Raw genomic sequence first — 18,203 nt, forward strand, 5'->3', positions numbered from 1 at the left:
AGCAGTGAGTCTGCCTTCCCTCTGGGAAGGTGCTGGATAGATGCTCTAAAATATGCACTCAGTACACTATTGTTGGCAGCTACTACCTGATGTGTGAATGAGACAAATGTGTCCCTCACACTCAAGCAGCAGAAATAAAGTTGAATCAAAGCAAGAAATGAATCAGGGCATAGTGTTGCATGCCTGTAATCCAAGCTACTTTGGATGCAGAGGCAGGAGGATTGCTTGAGCCCAAGAGTTTGAGGCCAGCCTGGGCAACGCAGTGAGACACCATCTCAAAAAGAAGAAAAATAATAATAAGTAAAGAAATAAGACAATGATAAGGACTTGAGAGGGCGCAGGAACATTGGGATGGGATGGGGATGGCCTCTTGGGTTTTGCCCCACAGTGAGGGTGGGGTTGAAGGGACTGGGCATGGGAGCGACCTCATCCAGCGGGTCAGGGAAGGGATAACCCCAAAGTATGAGGAAGGATATGACTGCAGCCCTAAAGGAAGATAGGGAGGTCAGTTACAGGAGGGCCTGGAGGAAGATGCCCCAGGGGAAGGGAATGCCCAAGGTCCCAGGGGAGGTGAACTGAGGAGGGAGTGGCTGAGCAGAGGGAGTGAGGGGTGGGGAAATAGAGGAGAGCAGGGAGAAGATCTCTTTATGAGAACAGTGGAAATCCATAAAGATTTTCTATAGAAAAGGCAGCACGCCCTCTGAAAGAATCAGCACAGCTGGAAAAGCAGCTTTAACAAAAGTGACCTTCCCCTCCACCTTCTCACCTCGCCTGTTATTTCTGCCCTGCCCTCTGGCCTAAACAAACCAAATGGGCCACTTTTTTACATTTCTCTCCTTATACCCCCATGTCTCTGTGTCTCTCCAACTTGCTCAGGAAAAAAGAAACTTCATAGACAAAAAGCTCCCACCAGAGGAAGTTAAAAATACTCTGCACACATAGCCAGGGGCTCATGCTAAACACATCTGGAAGCAGTCTGTATTCAAAGCTGAGCTTCTTTGCCCTCAAAGCTGCTTTCTATTAAAATGTTTATATGCGCAATGTCCCTACTTCCTGCAGCTGTACCCTTCCCCACCAGGCTAACACTGGCCCCACTGAGGTCCATGGTTCCAGTCCTAGGATTAGGAGACCAGAAAGCACTGGCCATGTTGGAGGGATGGGATTGCAGGAGACACCAGCAAGGTGGGCACGGAAGGCCAGGAAAGAAGGGGCTGCTTGGTGAGCTTCCTCCCAAAAGTTCTCCAGGGTCTCAAAATGCAGCAAGGCAGAGTGAGTGCACATGTGTCTGCTCAGCAGAGAGAAACAAAAGAGAGTCTTTTGGTCACAAGCCCAGAAACATCTCTGGCAACTGCAAGGCAAGCAGCTTTAAGTCCCTGGAGACATGAGAAAGCGTGAGCACAGCAGCTCAGAACAGCAGGAGCTCAGGCAGGGCCCGTCTGCAGCAGAGGCTACAGTCTTTCTGTGGGCAGCATGCCACCCTTGCCCTACCACCATGTGCCCACACCTTGGCCACAGGGGTAGAACACCAGGACTAAAGTTCTCACTCAGGCTCTCTAATGGGGCAGAAGCAGATCCCCAAATGAAATGCTGGCTGCTGCTCCCAGGAAAAGGGGGAGATGGATAGCAAGTGGACAACAACAGATGTCCACCATACCTCCCATGTCAACAAAGGTGTCAAAAGGGCCACATTCAGGAAAGACAATGTCAGTAAATCCATGGTACTGGGGAGGAACTGGGCCCACTAGCTCCAAGCTAGTCACTGGGCCTGTGGACGTGGCAGGTAGCCACACTAGCTTCACCCGGGTTTTCTTAAATGGCCCTGGGGAGGTTGGGGTCATAGTCTCTCACTACAAGGTGCCTCTGGGAATGGTTTTCCTTCCTGGAAACCAACTTTTGCAGTCCTATTCTGCCTTCTCTGAGTTTCCCTGATCTTTCTGTTGTTGCCATTGTCCGTAAGATGTCAACGCCAGGCAAGCTACACCCCACAGCCTGTCACACAGGGTGAGGGGCAGATCTGAGCTAGAATTCATTTTCCTGGAAGCTGGCTTCTTCCAAATTGAGCCTCATTACAGGAAAGACTCTTCTCCCTAAATAACTCTCATTTAAAAAAAAAAAAACAAAAAAACACGGGACAAAATAGAAACAGCTGGAGAGAGGCTTTCTCTCCCTGCTTCCAGCTATCAGCAGAAAAAAGACAGTTTAGTCAGTGGAAACCAGGCCTTTGTGTGGGTGTCTACTGAAATTTAATATCCTTTCATTTCCGTTTCCATTTTGAAAAGCCACATCAGTTCAAATTTGAATTTTGAGGCACCCTTTTGTTGGGCATGCAACACGTCAAACAGCCTGTTGCTGGCTGAAGAGCAGTGAGTCTAGCAAGTCCAAACCCTCCGCACAGCTCGTCTTTTAAGACCTTCCGCTTCTTGCCTGGACATGCCAGGGGTAACACGAGGCTGCACTTTGGTTCATAATCTGAAAAGAATATCCCTGGGCCAGAAGCAGATGCACGGTGTGCACCCACACATTCCAAATACAAAATTACTCCGTGGAGACAGTGCACGCACCGCAGGGCCAGTGCCTGGCTTACAGATGGCCGTGGGCCCCAGGCTGGCTGCCTTCCAAGGACTCAGTGGAGGCTGAAAGTCCCACATGTGGCCATGGGCTGTGCTATTCTGGCCAGCCTTCTTCCGGTGTGACTTCCACATCCTCGACACCTTTCTAGCAGTGTCACTAAATGAAGATGAGCCAGCCTTTCCATGGGCTATTTAAGGTTAGCCTGTCCTATCGCATGCAAAGGCCAGGCTCTGTCCCTGTGTAATGACCACGGATTTGGACACCTGGAGAACTGAAGTCTGTCTTAGGACTAGGGGTATTAGGTATAGCTGTGTGGCCTCAGACAGGTTACTTAAGTTCTCTGAGCCTTGTTTTTTTCCTCTGTAAAATGGGGGATAATCCAGCTATCTTGCAGATTGCTGATCATTAAACACATTTTAAAAGATGAGCTGTTGCTAGAAATTCCACAGTAACCTAACAGAAATAACACACGTTTGTGATCTCACTAAGGCCAATTACCACATAGGCAAAGAGCCTATATTTACGAGGAGCCTCTTCAGCTTGTACCTGGCCACATAGCTTCACACACAGTAAGGGAACATGTAGGGGGTATGTGTAAATGTTTCAGCCTGTGGTTTTCTGAAAGGCTGGCTGTGAAGGAGCCTGGGATTGAACATCAGCTTGGTGCTGTTTAAAAAGAAGAAAAAAAAAAGAACCTAGAATCCAGGATCTTACTGTCCAAACCATAAACAGAGCTGTTCCCATCCAACAGTCAAACAGCCTGGAGAATAGACAGACAGACAGCGAGAGATGCCACAGCCATCTGACTTCCTAGCTGCTACCCAGGAGAAGTGAAGCAAGCAAGAGAGCTGGACAAGAAGACCTCCTGGCTGCCAGTCTAGGGTCTTTTCCTGGGCCAGCATCAGGACTGCAGCTGACCCTGATTCTTCCTTCCATCTGAAGTCTAGAAAATCGTAAGGTGGTGAAGAAACCACAGAGTGCAATGTCACTGCACATCCACACAGCAAACTAAACCTCTGCAACCAGAATGATAAGTGTAAATTTCTGCTGATGGTCCAGTAAGAACTGGATTTAGTTTCAGGCACAAAGACTTTGCTGAACAAATTAACAGAGCAAAAATGACTGCAAGGAGAATACTCAAACAGAAAGCATTTTCTTTTTCTTTCTTTACTTTTGTTGTTGTTTTACAGTGCTGGAGATGAAACCCAGGGTGTTATCCAAACTAGGCAAGTGCTCTATCTACCACTGAGCAATCCCACCAACCCTGAAAGCATTTTTAAATGTAACATTTCCCAAACTGAACTCACTGTGACTTAGTTTTGTACCTCACCTTCCCCCCGCAAAAAAGTTGTATATTTGGAGAATTATAATTTGGGCAAATATTGCAGTATACCCTCTTTTGGAGGTTAAGTTATGTGCATATTAACGTATCACACTCTGAGAAGTGCTATAAAGAAGAAATCCATTGACTTTAATTCAAGGTTTCCAAAACTTGTTTAAGTATAAAAGGTTGTTTGAAAACACATATAGTCACCTGAAATACACCACCAATTTGGGAGACCGAGTTGGATAGCTCATTCTAAATCCCAGCACATTCCATATACATTTTGAACCCACAACATTTCTGAGGAGATGAACAAAGATTGTAACAAATGACTCAGAAACAGGTATGGGAGCAGGGCCCAATTTCTACCACTTACCTACTAATTTCTTTACAAACCTATTGCTTTATTTTATAAACAGTTAAAACGCTATTTTAAAACTTTCTGATCTGATACCCAGCTTCTTCCAGAACCTACCCTGAGCCCCTTCCTCTCCCTCATCCAAGCCATACTCCTTAGGCCCCTCTGTGGTGAAGATTTGCTGGTCCAGGGCTTCAACACTCTCCCTGAAGACCCCAGGAGACCAGAGAGCTCTGCTGCCTCTGGGTAGACCCAAAAGCCTGACCAGGGCATATGAGAGTTCTGCTCTGCAGATGAGGGCAAACGTGCACAGCACCAGAAGCTGGCTCACCTGGTGGTCAATTTTGATAAGTGCAATGTCTGCCTTTTCATCCACATCCTTGATTTTGGCTTCATAGGTGGCTCCGTTCTTCAGTTCAACCTTGACACGGTGCTTGTTGGTCACCACATGAGCATTTGTCACAATCAATCCATCTTCTGACACGATAAACCCGGACCCACTAGCCACGGGCACCTCCCTCTTAGAAAAAGGAAGCCTGGAACCCAAGAGAGCAGTTAAGCCTGAACCACCTAAAAATGAACACTTCAACCCAGTGAGTACTGGTTCTGCAAGGGCGACGTGCTGCCTTTAACATTTTAAAACCAATGTTAAGTCAATTTTTGCAACACATCAAAAAATTCCATTTAGGAAACATTCTTAGGAAATCTCTTCAGAGCCAAAGATTCTTAAAACATCTGAAGGGCCAAGAATGTAGGTTTAAATAGTCAGATGCAAAAACGTCCTACGGGAGAAATATTTGTCATAATGTGGGGATCTATTCAGTGACGTTTTGACATTTTAATATGTCTCAAAAATAGCTCTGATGTTTTGCATTTATTAGCAAAAGCTTCAGAAGTTACAGAAAAAAAATTAGAAAGTTCTTTACTTTCGAAACAACTCGATGTGAACCACGGCAGGAGCGATCTTCTCCACCACGTCAGCAATAAAGTTATATTTATGGCGTAAACTGTTGGGATCTTCCTGCCCTAAGAGCAAAAGCAAAGACAAGGCAGTCAGTGATACCGGGCTTCGTGCTGTGGCCCCCTGAAGACAAATATGATCAGAGGGAGCCAAAATGTATCACAGCACAAACATACACACTCACACATGCACACACAAACACTTGGCCATGCATACTCACTCAGATACATAACATACACAAACACACATGCACACACACTCATACACAAACTCAAACACTACACACACTTCCACATGTGCATACACTCACATGGGCATGAACACATTCACTCACATACACACATACACACTCATGTACACACACACACATCTCCCTTAGTAGGAGGAAAACTGCCATGGCCCTGGCTCTAGGCTGTGAGTAAGAACTGGGACATTTCCAAGCCCTCTTGTGACCCACCACAGCTGCACCTCCCCAGGGTCCCCTGGCAGCAGCAGAGCACCTGTGGATTTATCTGCTGTGTGTCCAGGGACTGCAGTAACCCACCTTGACACTACTGGACACTAGGACATCAGGGACCATCTTGCTTCTCCCAAGCTTCCCCTGCCAGCAGTGAGCAAGGCTCTGTGAACGAAAGCCCCCTCTGGCCTGACTCCCCACTCTAAACTGCTTCACTGCAGGGTTGGAACCTGATCTCTTTTCGCATAGCATGATGAGCTCAGGTTCAGAAAAAGATCTGCAATTTCTAGGGAAAATAAACTAATTTGATAAATTCATGATAGCATCATTTTATTTTTTCTGTTTTCAAAACCCCTTCCACATGCTGCCTCATTTTAATTTGTCTACCTTCTTGCAGAATAGGAAAATCAGGTATGTTACCATATTATGTTTGGGGAAACTGACACTCACAGACTTCGAGCGATTTCTCTACGGATATTGAGAGTTCTTAACAGACAGTAGAAACAACAGGAAAACCTGACTCATGGTTCACCAAACCCACAGCCTTTCCACTTCAGTACTGGCCCGGTCCCTACCTGCCACCCTCCTGGGTTTCAGGTAGTTGTGATTAATTGGTGTCTCCCTGAGCACTCCAACAGAGATGGAAATAAGAGTGGGGGGGCAGGAACGTTCCTTCCAAACAGAGCCTGGTGGACATCACCCAGAGCCAGCTGGAAACAAACTGGCAACTGAGCTTCCTGGGACCAGCTTCCTGGGCATGGACCGAGAGGAGGTTTAACTCCAGCAAGGCAACCCCAGACAGCACGTGGTACTCCTGAGGCTCTCACCAGGGGCACACTACTAGCGTCTTGCCACTAAGGATCATTAACTCCTTCTTCTGACTTCCCAAATCAGGTGTGGGGAATTTGCTCACATGAGGGCAAACACAAACACGGGTTTTTCCTGGTCAAATGAGAAGCGGTTACTTTCTCACACAGGAGATAAAGTGGTTCCAGGGACTGTTGACCAGGAGAGCCACAAAGAGCATCTGGTCTGGGCACATCCTCAGTTCATGGGGTAGCTTCATTTCTCTCCTGTAAAATGGGGCCACTGTCTCTAGAACGAGCTATAGAATCTGCTCTGGCTCTAACACTCTACTGTCTAATCCCTGTCATTTGCTCTCACCCTGACAAACTGCAGCAAGAAAAAGAACAGGTAGGGTATAGGGCTCTCTGAATTCTGCAGATGAGCACATAGAACAGAGGAGCAGTGAGAAGACAAAGGGTGATGAAAACCCCAAGTGACAAGACTCGGGCCAGGAGCAGTGGTTCACACCTGTAATTGTGGCTACTGAGGAGGCAGAGATTAAAAAGATAATGGGGGGGGAGGGGGGAGGGGTGAAGTTAATGGGACCCCTTATCTCAAATATTAAGCCAGGTGTGGTGGCCTTGCTTGTCATCCCAGCTACAGAAGAGAAGGATTTTGCAGTCCAAGGCCTACAGCAAAAACACAAGACCCGACCTGAAAAATAACTAAGTCAAAAAGGTAGAGCATCTGCTTAGCAAACTCAAGGCCCTGAGGTCAAGTCTTGGCTCAGATGGAAAGGTGACAAGTGACCTCAATTTCCATCACTTGGTGGACCAGTGTCCATAGGGAAACTAAAATAAAGCAGAAATACTAAAAACAAGGAACATCAACAAAGTGTTCGAAGAGGGACACAATGTCAATACAAAGAAGAAATGTTTCGCTTCTCCAAGTGCAATTTCAGAATGAGGATTATGCCTGTCTCTAAAGGCAGCCTGCTCTGGTGTTCCGTTTCTGTTCTACTCTGTCTCCTGACCTAGAGCGAGCTGCTGCTGCCTTCAGGTCATACACACCCTGGCTGGCCCTGTTTACTCTGATCGCAACTGCTGGTCCACTGTCCTCTTTGCAGTGGGGTCAACCCAGGTGGAGACATCCTGTACATGAGGCCGGGTGGCTCTGCCAAGACCCACTGTCTGAGTAGAGGAATGGAGGCTGCGGTGTCCAGGCTGTTCAGCAAGGGAAGAAAGCTCATCATGGGCTCTGCCCTCAGACATAGCAGAGCTGGCACTGGGCATGGTGCCTTCTAGCTGTGTGGTCTCAGCTACAACACTAAGCTCTCCAAGCATAGCCCCTTGTCCAGACACTGCAACGGTAACAGCACCTACTTCGCTGTTTGGTACACTGCATTTATAGCCTACTGCATGGGAAGCACTGGACCGGGCAGTGGCGTGAGTTTAAGAAGAGAAGCAAAAGGACTGGCAAAGGTGTCGCTCACAGGTGGCTCTGGGCAGGTGTGAGCATCTCAGATGTCAGGGGACAGCAGAGGAGAGGGAGAGGTGGATACACTGCCTTGGCAAACTCACATGGGTCCTGGAGCCTCCTCATAGCACTGACATCATGGCCACCCCTGCAGAGACCTGATTAAGGGGAGACAGTGAGACTGGCCCATTTTTCTGGCCTTAACTTGTGCTCACGAGGTCACACCTGCCACTGCAGAAGGGAGATGGGATGCTGGTTGGGTCAGCAGATAATGTAGCCCAAACTGCAGCCCAGCTGCGTGCTCAATCCTGAAGGAACCAACCAGAAGCTTGGACCTGCACCCTCCCTGCATTGTTCCCTTAGGCTAGAAGTGATGTGAAGTCAGGAGGATGGAAGTCCTGGCAAAGTCAAAGCCTGGTCCTCATAACTGCTCCATTAACACACTGAGCAGAAAGTGGGCATTGGCTGCTGTTTGGATTAGGCCCACATAATAAGCTAAGAGAAAGTCATGGAGGTAGGAAAGGAGAACAGAACACTGCCTTTATTTTCAGATGGCATGACAGTTCTGGAAAATTCTTAGGAATCTACAAATATAGGACTAGAATCAGTGAGTTTATCAATGTCACAGGAAAACATCAATATTCACAACTAGTTGGATATCTATGTGTTTGGCAATAAATGATAATGATCGGAATAAAAAATGTGAAAATACCAATTATAATAGCATCAAAAATATTATTTAGAGAAGTTTTTAAAACATATGTGCAATATCTGTAAATTGAAAGTTCTAAAACTCTGTCAAAAAGAGAAGATGAAAGTACAGGCAGAGACACCGTACTTAGGGCACGAACACTACCCACTGTTAAGCCCAAATGGATCTGTACATCCAAACATACTCCCCACAGGAAATCCCAGCACGAGTTTTTGTAGCAATTGGTAGAAGGTAAAGAACCTAGACTATTCCAAACAGTTCTCACAAAGAAAAAAAAAACAGAATGATTTACACTATGGAATTTCACTTTTAAAGAGAAAAATTCTAATTAACTTGGATCAGGAGAAAGATGAGTCACAGCAATTTATAGAGATGGATCTTTCTGCTTAACTAATAAATATTTGTCACTACTGGTTTTTAACACAACAAATGGCCCATCAATTCTAGCCAACATTTACTATAGCATGATGAATCTAGAGCTGCCAGGATTTCATCCCAAGATAATAAATGATCCATCCTGAGTCTTTATAAACTACTTGTCAAGCAAACAACTTCGTAAGCGTTACTTCCTTGGAGCCCATCATCCCTGGAGGTTTACAGATAATATTTACTCACTACTTCCAAATACTGCTTTCTAGGAGGAAGGAGAGAAAAACAACACAGTGTAGAGAAGTTTCAGTAACTGTTACCCATTACAGAGTGTTTATCAAAAAGAGTAAGGCACTAAGTTCAGCTGACCTTTGGGACTGTAGGAGACTGGCACCAGGACCCTCGGCAGAGAGCAAAATCTGCAGATACTCAAGTTCTTTCTAGAAAAGGGCATGGTATTTGCACATAACCTATGTACATACTGTAAACCATGTCAAGATTATTTGTAACGTTTGTAATACAATGTATAATGCTATGTAAATAGTTGTTAAGTCTGTATTGTTTAGGGAATGATAAGAAGGAAAAAAACTTATACATGTTCAGGAAAGATAAAAAACCTGTACATGTTCAGGAAAGATGCAATTGGCTGCATCTTTCTGCATACAGAAACTGACTGTATTTCATACATTATCATATTTAAGAAAATTTGTTGCAATGAAAATAAAAATCACAGTGCAGGAGTTAATCTGTGTTTCTCTCAAAAGAATAAGCGTGCCATTGAGTATATGCTTTAAACACATCAAAACATATGCTTCTTTCATCTTTAAGGCAAAAAAAATGTCAGGTAAAGATTAGAACCAAGGCAAGAAGAAGAAAGTCCTTGTGATCCTAATGCCACTGTTCTCAGCATATGCCCCAAGACACCCCAGAACATGCGGCAAGGTCACATCTGATTTCTCTGAGGAGACACAGTGACACTATCTATTAGACCCCTTGGAAACTAGCTCCAGGTCCTTCACGTTTTCAAAATCAGAGGGCACCACGTTCCTTTCGATGAGCCCCTATCTTCTGAGACTGGATTTCTAGTAATTGCTATAATAAAAGGAACACACCACCAAAAAAATCACTCAACCTAGAATCAGGGGTGATTGCATCCAGTCTGATTCCCATATTTGAAAGGTCACATGGGACAGGTGCACACATCCCATTCATAGGGATGGTGGTTATGAGAAATAAAGTTAAATGTAATTTTTTCAAATGACTACTATGTTGTCAGAACACAATTCAATTTCTTAGATATAACTATTTGATAATGGAACTCTTAGGTATTCTTTTGGCCTGTGGGTACCATGGAAAAATTATTGTGACACTAAAAATGCCATAAACCATGAAAGTTTGGGAGTCAAAGAGTCCATGACCAAAATACATGGAGCAGGGGGAGGGATATTTTTAAAGTGCAGGTGTATCTGACAGTTAATACCAGCATCACAGTTTCTTGGATTTTGTGATGCTCATGGTATTTCACTGAAATTTGTTGTCTTTGATCGTTTCTTTTTTTTCTAAATAATCACTTTATCCTTAATGTTACATTAATAATATTGAGTTTCCTGATCTGTACAAGTTTGACATCCCATAAAACCTAGCCTGAGGGGAATGGTCCGTGTTCCTGCCCAGGTCACAGGTCCCATCCCTCCCTGCATCTCCCAGCACATGGCTGACTGGCAGGGGACACCTGAGTTACACCTACAGGACAGCCTGTCTCAACCAGCCAGCCAGGACCCCCAGTCACAATACTCCTTGGCCACTGCAGGAGGGCCATGGGGTCCACTTCAGAGGACTAGGGCAGTGCCCAGGTCCTCCCCGGTGTCCTGGAGACTCCCAGTCCAGTCCATACTCTGCACTAGCCAGCTGCTCTCCCAGACCTGGCCACCAGTCATTCCAGCACCATCTGCTCTGTTCCAGATCTCAGCTCTGCCCTTCGTCCTTCTCCCTACAGAGCTGCCCTCCCCCTCCCATCATCTCCAGGATGATGGACTGCCATCCCTGTATTCCCAGGGACAGCCAGGCCATAAAAGATCACATGCTCCTAGTGAGTGCCACAGTGGCTTCAGAGGCAGACCTAGCATCAAATCTCTGTCTGCTCCTTGTAGCTGTGGCACTTTGGGCAATGGTTGTCCCTGTCTAATTAGGCCTCAGTCTCCCTCCCCAGAATATGAAGACATATAACATGTGAAGGGCAGCTGGGGCTCCTAAGTGACATGACACACATAGAGCACTAAACCTCATGCCCTGCCCTCAAGGCCAAGGTCTTATCAGCTCCCAGCTGTCAGCCCAGCAATGGGTCAGTGCATTTCAACACTTCCAAGTGGTTCCTCTCATGCTTCTGAAACTTCTAAGAATCTCGAATTTCCTTCAGCCACCAAATACTGTGCTCCACCCAATCCTTGCAATCACACCTATTTTCCTTCCTGCCTGGAATTACTTTATTCTCTTCCCTTACCAGCAGTCAAGTCCCACCCAATCTTCGATACTGGCAATAAAATACACCAGTGACAGCACCTCTTTATTGAGCATTTCCTATGTACCAAGCACAATGGTAGACACAGATGTGATCTCTAATTTTTCCTGCAAGCCTTCAGGATGAATTTTATGCTCATGTTACGGAAAGGTGGGAAAAATAGAGGGTTGGGGAAGAAAAGCACATTGCTGAAAGCCTCATTGCTGGCGAGTGGCAGAGGCAGGAGGCTAACCCCATCCATGGGGAGCTCCTGCACTGGAGCTCTGTGCTGCCTCTGTGGCCTGGCCTCCTTTCCCGGCCCCAGCCCTTTCAGCCCCCTGCAGCCCACATCATTGTGAGAACTTGCTTCACACTTCCGGACCAAGAGATCAGGGCCAGGACACAGGATTAACAACCCAATCTTCCCTTCCAGCAAGAACAATCCCGCCATCCAATTTTTCAGCAGAATTGATAAGTACAGCTAATTTGGAAAACAGAACGCAGTGTATTCGAGGGAAAAAGAAATGAATCCTCTTTTATTCACAGGGAACAGTGCGTTCCCCAAATTCAAATCAGTTGCAAGAACAGACTAATCAAATCCCTGGCATTTTAATGCACTGTCCTACATTTAGGACTGGCCACATAATTTGTAGAGCCAGGGGGCAAATGAAAATAAAGTTTTTGTTCAAAAATTATGAAGCATCTCAAGATAGTATCAGCAGAGCACTAAGACAAGTGGGACACTTCTGACCACAGCATCCTGTGTGAACATACAAATCCAGGCTGTCCTACCTACACAACATACAGATTAGCTGCTCTGGGTGCCGCTGGAGGTGTGACCTTAGTCTGTGAAAACCAGGAGCCTACATCTGTCCTCCGGGTTTGCATGTGCATGCACGCGCGCACACACACACGCACACACAGCCCAGGCAAGCTGTGCAACCCCAGTCAGGCCCTCAGGCTGGAGATTCCTCAATGAAGGGATTTGGCAGGCTGCCCGCAAGGTCCCTCCCTGCTTGCAAATTACTTGTTATTTTTCACCTAATTTCTTCAAATACCAGCCCTGACATTCATACTTAAAAGACTACAAATGAGAGCACAGGCCAGTTCCAATAGCTACCAAGAGTCGGGGGAAGGAGAGCTATGAAGTCAGCCAGAAAAGTGGCAAGACTGGACCAGGTTCTGCTCAGCAGGAGGCCAGGAGGAGCACAGGTGCTGGCGGGTCAATGGGAACAGTTTGTCCTCCTCTCTGACACTGCCAGTTTTGTGTGGCTTCCTTCTGCCTGGTGGGCCTGGCTATCAGTGACACAAGCAAAATCAGTACAAGTTCTTTCAAACACAAGGGCACAAAATGCATTGTGCAGAGGTTAGAAACGTCAGTCGAGGGGAAACATGCCCATTCACACTTGCAAGGGCCACAAAGCCACCTGGAGCACCTGAGGACCACAAGAGGTATTTACCTGGGAGACTTCCTGCTGGAGACCCCACTGCTCTAAGCCCAAAATCCTACCCAGGAGTTGGGAAAAATTTCGCTGGCCTCTGTTCAACACAAGTGAGCACTCTCACTTTCAAGAAAAGCATAAAGATGGCAAATCCAGCAGGCCCCAGCAGGGTTGTAAAGGAAACTGGGAGTGACCTTTGGAAAGGGTCCTATGTTTAAGAGTAAGACACTCTCCTTGGTTGTAACAGCACCTTCCCACAACCAAAACCCCAGGCAGCAGGCCCTGTATGAGGCCCAGCCTCTTGTGCCCCATCCTCCAGGGGCCAGGGGCCAGCGGCCACCTAAAGGTCTTGAAGGCAATGACCTCTCCGAATCAACTGCGAAGAGGGTGCGTGCAGAGGTGTCCTCCTCATCTATAGCCCATCCAAGAGCCATACCTTGCATTTCTTTGATATTCCTGACTGTCCCTACTATGGCCAGATGAAAAGTAACTAAAAGAGCTACTAAATAAATTCAGGCTCAAAACCAGAGAGGACCACCAAGGGAAAAAAATATCACCATACTCCAGGGACTTGTCTGCAAGTGCTTATGTGACTGCTGCACTCACCACCCAGAACCTTCACAGGGGCCCAAGGTGAAGCAGGACAGCTGGGCCTGGACCAGAAGCCTAGTGCCCCAACCCCAGAGCTCTTCCTGCTGCCCGGGCATCACTGCCTGAGCCAAAGACCCCCACCCTCCGGCACTTCTGATGGTGGTGTGTCCGCTACAGAGGCATAACAATCAGATAAGAAGCAGGTTGCAGCCCCAGGTTAACTAAGACTGAGTACCTGGGCTGGTCACTCAGTGGGCTTCAGGAAGAGAGGACCTGAAATACTGATCTTTATGAAATCTAGGCCCCACTGCTAGACTTTCCAAGTCAGTATGGAACTCGGGCCCCGCCACTCTCACCAAGCATAGTCATCAGAAGCCTGGACAGCACACCTCTCCCAGGTGTGGGTGGCAGGTTGAGACAGAACCAGAACAGATGGTTAACTAACCTGACACCTGCAGCTGGGGAGGATACCCATTCAGGGAGGACAAGAGGGATGATTTTTCCCTAAGAAAAGCTCCCTTTGTGAGATTTCTTGCTGAATTTGAGAATGGTCTAAGAAGCATAGAACAGAAGGCCAGACAGGCTGAGTAGGGAGGCAGAGGCTAGGAGCTGCAATGAAAGGGGTGTGGACTGCACAGAAACTTTGCAGGGCTTCCTCCTCTTCCAGTGAACTTGAACTGTCCAAGAGAAATCAATTTAAATAAGTTCCTACTGCTGCTAATGAGGCTTAAAGGACAAAGGAGATGGGTGTCCTGCTTGCAGGAGGGTTTTCCTGGGAAAGAAAAGAGATGCATAAGCCATGAGCAAAGATGCCCCACCAGACTCATTTGCTCCATGTGTTCAGTTTGGGTGGCTGTGTTCTGTCTGCTCCACTCCATAAAATTCCAAGGAAACCTGTCAGCATTAGCCAGAGCCAGGCTCAGCACTGGTCTGCAGCACGGAGGCAGCGGAACAGAAGTGAGACCTTGCACATTCCAGGAAACCAGACCCCCATTCTAATTAGTGCTGCAGCTGCAAATTCCAGGGAGCAGGGGGCACGGGCAGGTGCAGAGGGACCTGGGCAGAGGCTTCCTTGAATCCTGCAGAGAAAATACATAGGAAGGACAGAGGCCAAGTTGTGGCCAAGACAGCCAGCAGAGGTTGAAAATAAACCTGAAAAGCCTGTGCATCACTTGGGGCACTGTTTGCAGATCGAAGGAAGAAGGAAATACAAAAGACACCACCATCCTTGGTGTGTCCTTCGTGTGAGCTTCCCAGGCGTTCACAAATAGTAACAGTTGTTTTTTTCCTAAGATTAAACATTGAATGATGGACTCAGCCATTCTCTCCCAAGCTTTTGCATAGAAATAAAGAAAATTCAGGAGGGATTCATGTGACCTCTTTCTTTCCTTTTAATGAATAAAGGAGGAAGAGGTGGTGGAACCAGGGAGCCTGACCTTGATTTCCAGCCCACACTGGCACTTCCAAACACTGGCAACCCTTCTCTTTCCGGTACAGTCTCCCAGACGCTCAGAGCGGGAAAAGTTCACCTGATGCCAGACCTCAGGCTGTGATGCCCAGGGGTGGAGCTCTGAGCTGTGACTGTTTGCAGGGGCTGGAGCAACGCTGCAGTGGTTGGTGGAGTTGAAGTTCTGGATCACCCAAACAAGTCTAAGGCAGTCTCCCTCAAACAGGCCAAATCAGGACCCAGCTTTAAGGGGCACCTGGCCAGCTGGCCTCAAGCCCCTAACTGTGCTGTGACTCACCAGCTCAGCCTAGTTCTGCAGCTTTGGCTTTACTGGGGGAAAGGTGCCTTTTCCAGAACAATGTTTAATAATGCCTTCATTGAAATATTACTTTCCAGTCTCAACGGCAAGGAAAAAAACGATTGTAATCCTTTATTGCATGCTGGTGGTGAATGTATGATTGGTCAGTGTGCTGGTATTTGATAGTCTTCTCTCGCCTCTCTTATGTACTAGAGGAAAGTTTCCAGTCAAGCCCACTGCACAATTTCTCAGAAGACTCTGAATGGCTGGCATGATGTGTCTATTATTATCTCCAGGGAAACAGCTGACTGCTCGGCACACACCACCATCAACTCTCCTCCGATAAGCATCTGACTCCAGTCCTGACCTTCACAGATTTCTCGGCTGGGCCCTCTTCCTGCTGCGACTCCTCTGGATGTTTTGTCTGGGGCTTGCTGGGCTGTTCAGCCTCTGACCCTACAGATGGGAGGCAGAGCAGTGGAGGCTGCCCTGCTACAGCTGGAGGGGAGAGGGAAAGAATACTCCAACAAGATGGAATATTCTTTGGTCATAAAATAAACTGAAGCACCAGCACATGTCACAATGCGAGTGGACTTTGAAGGCATTTATGCTGACCCAAAGAGGGGGGGAGGTAAAGAAAGGCCCTGTGTGTCCAGAGAGGCCAGAGCAGCCCCCTAATCCCCACTTGCTGATGAGCTGCTGTCCTGCAGTAAGTAAGGACAGTAAGGGGAACTTGTAAACCTGAGACCGATGTCAGAAGGAAAGTTCGCCTCAAGTAAAAAGTGAAAAAGTGGGCCTGACACCCCCAAAACCAGCTGTTTCCCCTTCCTGAGCTTCAGTTACTTTGTCCATCAGATGAGGGGGGGAAGGTAGAGCATTTCCAACATCCTTTCCAGCTCCCCAAAACAGTTGCATGACCTAATAAATCTGAAAAGTGCATTTCCTGATGTTTTCTTTTCAATGTGCAATTCCAATCCACATAGAATACTCTTATTTTTAATGCTGGCTTTCTGTGGCTCCAGTTTCTTCTGACAGAATCATAAGCACTGCCTGGGCAGTTTAGGGTTTCAAAGTGACTTTTATAGCTGGGGTCAGGATTTTGCAGCAGGGAGAGAGGCAGGGTCTTCCTATAACCACAGGATGGAATATTCTTTGGTCATAAAATAAACTGAAGCATCAGCACATGCCACAATGTGAGTGGACTTTGAAAGCATTTATGCTGAGAGAAATCAGTCACAAAGGACCACATATTGTATGGTTCCACTTACAGAAAATGTCTAGAAAAGGCAACTTCACAGAGACAGGAAGTGGATTGGTGTTAGGCTAGGGCCAAACAGAGGGAAGTATGGGGCGACTGCTAACCGGTATTGAGTTTCTTTTAAGGATGGTGATGGGAGAATGTTCTGGAATTAGGGGTGATAAGTTCACAAGTCAACAAATACATAAAAACACTTCAAAAAGGTAAGCCTTATGGTATGTAAATTATCACTTGTAAATTTACATTTGTAAATGCCTCCACTTGTATCCTGGACAGAGCTGGCATAGGAAGGTTCCATGTGGCCAGCCCTGAGCAGGGCACCCAGGAACTTAGGTTCTCTGTCGGGTCCTGGCTGTACCCTGGGACTTTCATGCTTCCTTACTCATTCCAGGCTCCTCCCCTAAAATACAAGTGTTGAATGATGACCTAACAGCCACACAAGCTGTTTTAGGCTAGACAGTCTGTGATAACAACTGACCCCATCCCCAAGTAAATACAAATTTCGAAAGTGCTCATTGTACCCCAAACATTGCTTACCTTTTGCTTACATTTTATTCTGCCAACTGAGCAGAATGACTGCCTCGGAGCCACCATCTTCCATTTATCCTGAAGGATTTCTTTGGCAGAAATTTCCTGTTGCCTTTCAGTGATTTACTAGGTCGAAATTCCATAGCTGATGACAACGAACATTGTTACAACCCTTTTGGAAAAGTAATTTGGCAATATACATGAAGGACCATAACAAATCCATATCCTTCTATCCAGTTACTGCACATCTTAGTATCTATCCTAGGAGAGGAAACGAGGCACAGAAACAGCCATGAACATGAAAATGCTCATCTCAGTATTGCTCACAGTAACAACCTTAGCCCAAATGGACATGAGCAGGGGCGACTATTAACCCTGGAATGCTTGGGACAGAAATGAAGCTGCTGGAATGATGGTGATGATATAATCGTGAATCTTTTCATCTCTTTATTTTTGATGTGATTAAATTATATCTGAAACTTTAAAAAACTGATACAGTACGATACAATATCAGACACATAAGTGCATATCCCATTATGGCAAAGCAATATGAATAAAAGAAACTAAAAATAGCCTCATGTTAACAGGAAAACCCTGGTAGGTTCATCCCAAAGAAAATCGAACCACAGGTTAAGACACTGACACATCTCAGCCCTGGTTCATCAGGTGCTCACTGTGATATTTACGCACATTTTCCCTGCATGGAGAGCATCATAATCACCATGCAAGGGTCCTGACTCTTGAAGGGAGAAGCCAATCATCGTATGGATTGTTGTGTGGCTATCTTCCAAACCGAGGAGAAAACTTTTTGGAAAAAAAAAATGATTACTTCAACATCATCTTGAAAAGAAAAGCTAAGGGGCTGGTGTAGTGGCTCAAATGGTAGAGCACCAGCCTAGCAAGCATGAGGCCCTGAGTTCAAACCCAATGTCACTAAAAAAAAAAAAAAAAAAAAAAGCAAAGAAAAGCTAAGTGAAGTCACCCACTATTCTTCAGGTCATAGGAGAAAATCTCATGTGTGAACCCCAGCCTCTCACAAACACCTAACTGCTCTAGCAGAAAGAGGTGAAATGGGCTCATGGAGTCTGTCCTGAGGCAGACTCCACGGTGGCTCACTGATGAGCTGTG

The 18,203-nt window shown here is 46.4% G+C and overlaps 1 protein-coding gene across 1 annotated transcript in view; it reads right to left on the reverse strand.

The window, feature by feature from the left end:
• The window catches only part of Htra1 (HtrA serine peptidase 1), a 46,376-nt gene that overhangs the window by 18,508 nt on the left and 9,665 nt on the right, over positions 1-18,203 (reverse strand). Inside the window, exons 2-3 of the mRNA XM_020171771.2 lie at positions 5,180-5,279; positions 4,585-4,789 (exon numbers count right to left, since the gene is read on the reverse strand). Coding sequence (XP_020027360.2) covers positions 4,585-4,789; positions 5,180-5,279 — 305 coding nt within the window. The remainder of the gene's footprint in view (positions 1-4,584; positions 4,790-5,179; positions 5,280-18,203) is intronic.

Source organism: Castor canadensis, chromosome 7, assembly GCF_047511655.1.
Source record: "Castor canadensis chromosome 7, mCasCan1.hap1v2, whole genome shotgun sequence".
In the NCBI taxonomy this organism is placed as follows: Eukaryota; Metazoa; Chordata; class Mammalia; order Rodentia; family Castoridae; genus Castor; species Castor canadensis.